The sequence below is a fragment of the Cornus florida genome, unplaced genomic scaffold, assembly GCF_030987335.1.
Source record: "Cornus florida cultivar Cherokee Brave unplaced genomic scaffold, ASM3098733v1 CherokeeBrave_3.0.0_Hap2_Chr08, whole genome shotgun sequence".
In the NCBI taxonomy this organism is placed as follows: domain Eukaryota; kingdom Viridiplantae; phylum Streptophyta; class Magnoliopsida; order Cornales; family Cornaceae; genus Cornus; species Cornus florida.
The window spans coordinates 13,214,684-13,220,976 of record NW_026775578.1 but is presented as its reverse complement, the minus strand read 5'-3'; the positions used below and the strand labels follow the sequence as shown (position 1 = coordinate 13,220,976).

General features: G+C 34.5%; 1 protein-coding gene across 1 annotated transcript; it reads left to right on the top strand.

The window, feature by feature from the left end:
* Window positions 1-923: 923 nt before the first annotated feature.
* On the top strand, window positions 924-1,643 carry LOC132269470 (histone H2B-like). Its single transcript, XM_059770664.1, has one exon. The coding sequence runs from the start codon at window positions 984-986 to the stop codon at window positions 1,440-1,442; it is 459 nt and encodes a 152-aa protein (XP_059626647.1). The 5' UTR covers window positions 924-983; the 3' UTR covers window positions 1,443-1,643.
* Window positions 1,644-6,293: the final 4,650 nt, after the last annotated feature.

Genomic DNA, 6,293 nt, shown 5'->3' with positions numbered 1-6,293 from the left:
AAATAATTTCTATTATAATATAGTTTTTAATTTTATATTATGACATATAATTGAGTAGTTAAAAGATTAATCTTATTATTCTATTTTTTATATAGTACAAAATATATAAATATATATACAATTTATAAAACGGTTCGGTTTGATTTAGTATGGTCTTATAGAATTTCAAATCGTAACCAAACCGTTTATAAACAGTTCCATATTTTTGGAACTGTAACCGAACATAATCGTAAAAAAACTGAACCAATCCTCTTGATTTGGTTTGGTTTGGTTTATCGGTTTAACCGTTTTTATACACCCCCAATTATCAGTTTTCTACCAAACTAAAGAAATTTGTTCTTTCTTTATATATTTTTTTCACCACTCTTTTTAATTTTTTATCGAACAAAGTATTAAATTAAATTTTAGATTTAATGTGAGATATTTATCAGAAGTGTGAATTTGTTGTATTATGAAAATTGTTACAAATTTTATTTATTTATTTTTATTATCCAACCAAGAAATTCAGACTTCTAAGTCCATGAACTCTCTTTATAATCTTTGTTTTGAAAAGAGAAAAAAATGCCATTAGGCTACTTGACGTGGTATTATTCTTAAAACTTACTATTGCAGACTTGCAGTAGTATTTAAGGGTGAAAAATAAGATATTGGAAATTTTTTATTATTCCAAATCTACAACTCCCACGTCCTCGATCCGCTTCGTCGCATTCCAGCAATGAGACGTTGCCACGTCAATATATGAGCCTTAAATTGCACGAAAATCCTGCTTTCACGCATCCTCTCTAAGCCGTCGATTCTCATTGTAACTCGAACGGAAACGAACGGATGTCGTAGTGCCAAGTCATCAATCCGCGTCTCGCAAATTCCTCCAATCATAATAAAGTACAAACAGCTATAAATACGAAACGCAATGCTAACACTTCATCTCAGAATTTCCTCAACTTTATTAGCATCTCTCTCTCTGTGTTTTCAAGAAAATCCTAATGGCGCCCAAGGCAGAGAAGAAACCCGCTGAGAAGAAGCCCGCCTCCGAGAAGCCAACGGAGGAGAAGAAAACCGTCGCGGAGAAAGCCCCTGCGGAGAAGAAGCCCAAGGCCGGCAAAAAACTGCCGAAGGAGGGTGGCGCCACCGCCGGAGACAAGAAAAAGAAGAGGTCGAAGAAGAGCGTTGAGACCTACAAGATCTACATCTTCAAGGTCCTGAAGCAGGTCCACCCTGACATCGGGATCTCAAGCAAGGCCATGGGGATCATGAACAGCTTCATCAACGATATCTTCGAGAAACTCGCTCAGGAGTCATCCAGGCTCGCCCGGTACAACAAGAAGCCCACCATCACCTCTCGGGAGATTCAGACTGCTGTGAGGCTTGTTCTTCCCGGTGAATTGGCCAAGCACGCTGTCTCTGAGGGCACAAAGGCGGTGACTAAATTTACCAGTTCTTGAATTAGGGTTTGGGTTCGAGGGAGGGGTTGCTGAACCTTTTGGGACTTATGGAGATTTGGATGGCAAACTAGGGTTAGGGTTCTTTTTGGTCTCTCTCTACTGTTGGTACCTTTCTTTTGGTTTTTTGTTGCTTTGAATTATATGTTCTGATGTAATTACTGGTTGATTTAGGAATGAAAATGTTCTTGACCTAACATTAAATTGCCTCCTGTTTCACTGGTTATATTTGTTTGGGCGCTGGGAATGCATATATGCACACATAGATAGTTTCGTCATTCTGCTTGTGTTTTGATGTTTGGATGTGAAATTTTGGATCTACAGATCTGATTTGATTTTATTTTACTGTACCTGTCCTGGGTTGTAATATCTTATACGGTATTCTTCTCTTTATTGATTGTGTTTTGGATGATTACATGTGCTCTTAGAATTGTTTTGATGGTTTCTTTTAGTAATTTATGATGGGTTCTCTCTAATGTTGGTTAATTTGAAGTTATTTCATGGCGACATGAGTGTGAACTGTGTGATGGAATTATGAGGACCAACATGGTGTTACCCCTTGGTTTAGCTGTAATCATTTAAGTTGCCAAAGACAAGAACCCTTGTTTAAGCTTGACAGTTAAGAAAATTTCAATGTAGTTCTTCAATCGCCCTGAATGGTTGAATCAAAGTTTTATTGAGTTGTGTTAAGATTATTTTTATTATGATTTGAAAAATATTATTAAAGGCTAGGTTTGTCTTCAATCTTTCCCTCCAAGTACCAAGTGTAGGTTGGACAATACACTGCTAAAGCTTTTTTTGTAGCATCTATAAATGAAGGACTGTTGACTAGGGTACCATGTATATGCAGTTATAAGATGCTAATGTGAATTGGAGATGTGGAAAAGGGGGGCACATGCTGAATTACTGTTTAAAGGTTGTACTCTGTATCAATGAATACTTCCATTTATCACCCTGAATAGTTGAAGCTAGGTTTTATTGAGTTAAGATAAATTTTTATCATTATTTGAAAAATAATATTAAAGATTAGGTTTTTTTTTGTGTGTAGCATCTATAAATGGAGGAAGGTTGGTTAGGGTGCCATGAATATGTTCATTGAAATATATGAATATGGAGGTATAAGATGCTAATGTGAACTGGAGATGTGGAAAAGGACTGCACATTCTTAATTACTATTTAAAGGTTGTACTCATATCAATGAATACTTAAATTATTACTTCACTTTGCCTTTTTGAGTGTAAAAAAATGTCATTATTTAGAATTGGTCCTGTCCATGTTGGTCGATTGGAAGGGTGTACTGAAGACATCCTCAAGATTTGGCATTATGATTGCATGTAGCAGCAACCCTCTTTTTGAGAAAGCAATACCATATGAATAGAAAACCTTTGTTGGGTTTGGAGTTTGGACTGATGTGGCAAATCATTTTTATTTATTCATTCCTAAGAAAATGATCTGCGTGTTCTGTTAATTTGGAAATTAGTTCACGTTAGGTTACATGATTTTGGTATGTAGTTTTTGAATTGTAAGCAATTATTTTTCATTGTATTGTGAAAAACTTCTTCTTTTTTATTTTATTAACGTTGCAGTATTCATTTTGGTTGTTGAGTATAATACTTTTGAAATTCATTAAAGGGAAAAAGTTGTGGAATTCAATGAAACATCAGTTCCAGTTGTGCGGATTGTGCCGGGTGGAGTATGACTGTTAGACTGTAGAAGGAATGTTACCCTGCAAATAGATTTTCGAAAGGTGTATGTAATTGTTTAGGAGTATTAAATTTTTATAAATTGGAAGTCATTGATCAAGATTTATATTCTTCTTTTTGCATTCCTCTTTTTGGTAGTTGTGAGCAACATAAAAGGAAAAGGCATTTTTCTCACTTCATAGATCATTGATCAATAACTTCGTTTGTCAAGGTTTGTGATTGTTTCCCTTTTAAACAAACTACCAGGCCTCAGTCCCAAAAAAATTTCTGAGATGCAGTGATCAATCAATTACATTAATAAAAGTACCTAATGTTCCACTTTTCTAAATATATTATTCCTGGTGAGCATTTTTGTTGACTTTGAAGTATGCTGTCCTTGTGTTAATGCTACTAGGAACTATGTAGCTGCCTATCATTAGTGTCTAACATCATAACTGATTTGTTATTAACAATCTATTTATTGTAGAATTTAAGAGGGGTTGAACATCCCCAAGTTCTGACCTATGTATGTGTGAGAATTGAGATACTTATTTTTCCATGTAGTTATTCCCAGTGTTCATTCTAGATTGTTATTTTAGTATTATTGGATATGTTTTGGAGTTTGTTTTAAATTATTAAGGGTTGGTGCATGCGAAAGCCCTTGGTCAGTTGCAAAGGCACACTGAAATCTGGAACATGTCACAGAAGAAGATGGCTGCCTAGAGAGTTGGTGATTCTGTGCATTTATAGGCTTATGATAGATTTGTACAGAGAAATAACATAAGACAACCCGCTACTGGAAGGAAATTGGTCTCTTCAATAGAATTTGACATGCATGCCTAGTCATTTAACTCTGTATGCCTAGTCATTTAACTTCCAAGATTTTCTCGTGACTGTATATGTGAATATTATATATATGTTGGAACTTGGAAGTAAGCTTGTAGGATTAACCATTAAACAAAAATCATGTACAGGTTATAAGAGGGGCATGCTCCCTGTACAATTATGCCAGGGCTGAAGCTAAAAGAAAAGGAAATGAACAGGTCTACTTCTTTTAGCATAGGGGTGTCTGGGGCAAGTCTCCAAGTGGAAGGTGGGGAGCACAAACACCACTGAGTTATTTCTTGGAGGTATATTATAATTTTTGTTATTCTAAACAATGCTAATATATATATCAATATAAATTCTTCTCAATATAACTCAACAAAACCATGAAGTACACCTTCTTGGGGTTGGCTGGCTATCATATACCTTGTAAAAAGTCAGGTTTATCCATTTTTTTTTTTTTTTTTAATTTTTTTTTTTCAGTTTTAACCATCTTCTAATTTCTTGCATGTTCTCTCATATTTGCATTAGCCTTGCATTGATTTCTTACTTAAGTCATGTTTGTTTCCGTTAATTACCAGGAAAAATTTACTTACTGTTGCTGGTATGGTACATCACTGTTGTGCCGGATGGATACCGGCTTGGAAGGAATTTTGCAATCTTGTTTGTAATTTGTGACACCTCATTTTTCACATATGCATTCAATTCCTAACCAATATTTTCTTGTTTTCAATTGATTGGTGTTCGTCCCGATTTTGGTTTATTCAATTTTTTTTTGACTGTGTTGCTTGTTGATTGTTGATTGCTCAATGTTCAGGACCATGTAGAGTAGCAGACATCTGTAATGATCTGCAAAATTTTTCTTTTGCCTAGCTAGTCTATTGAATAAATTGCCACCTAGGTGGTACGTTATGTCTTTTATATCTTGAACTTTCGGATATTGTTTACGTAAATAGTTTTCCCACTTTATAATGAACTAAATATGTGATAAATATTTGTAATACCAACTGCACTTATTCATTATTTTGAAATGAATTTTCTTTTGTTTCTCTGTATTGATAGTTAATTGTTGCATCTGATATCACGATATTAGTCAGCTTCACAGGATTTTGAGCGCTCTGAAATTGTTACAGTCCACAAACTGGAATTTATGAATCTTGTCATGTAGGTTTGACATTACTGTACTTGTGTTGTCAAACATTTTTCAAGTATTTTATAAGATGAGTGAATTCCTTAGTGGTGAATTCGGTATTCCTGTTACTATACTTGTGTCTCATCATGGCATGAGATGATAAAGAGAGCTTTCTCTATTCAATGTCTCTGCTGCCATTAATTTCCATAATCTTGCAAGGCTCTCGAGTATGATTTTTTTGGTTAACCAATGGGAAGCTGCCCCGTGGCTGTAGCTTCCTTCTCTTAGTAGCTACTTGCAGTTTATTTTTTATTTTTATTTTTTTGAATAATCTTCTACGATGTCTCGGAATTTGAGCAAAACGAGTTTTCCAGGTTTCCTGAAGATTATTTCAATCATGGTTTAGTATCCCTTGGATAGTTGATGAAGGAAGGAAAATGTCATTTAGGGTTAGTTGCATTTTCCTCATTTTGCAAAGCTTAATTGAATAATGGCATACATACTCTACATTTTTACGCAGTCTTTAGTGGCCCTGGTTGAATACTTGTTTGAACAAAATATTTGGTGTGGTTTTTGAAAATCTAATATATTAATCATACTTCGTATTAAATAGTGCAACTCTACATCCTACTTCTTTCTATTATTGCTGCATTTTTCGCCTTTTCCGGCTTCTGAAATCTGGATATTCGACTTGCCAATGCTCAACCAATTGTAAGCTGCCAATGTTCATTTCTCAAAGGTTCAGTTTTTTAAATGCATGGTCCTTGCTTTAAATTTTTTCCTGGAATCATGTTTAGTCACTTCCATTACCTGTGCAGAATTGTGCACCACTTTTTTCATACATGCAACATATCTTAGCCGTATTTCACTTTTTTCCGTCTCTATAATGTTTCAGCTTCTTGATCGGTAGTTGGTCTATGATTACACTGCATAATTTCGCGGAAGAAATCTATGTTGATGCTTAGTCTGAGAGCTCATATCTTTTGAATGATAGGCCAGAAAAAAGGTTGTGTATTATAGGCCATTCATGACTTTAACTTTTGTAATATTGTTTATGGAAATTAATATTCTCACTTCACAACCAAATTCCTACAAGAAAATTGGGAGTCAATTTTTTGGAATAATATTTTAGAATCTGTACAAGCATATCAACTTGACTTATCGGTTCTTTTGTAGTCAAATTTTTTTTTTTTTCTTTGTAATTTTGTATTGATA

Coding starts and splice junctions, on each gene's coding strand:
- LOC132269470 (XM_059770664.1), top strand. CDS start 984: ATGGCGCCCAAGGCAGAGAAGAAACCCGCTGAGAAGAAGCCCGCCTCC.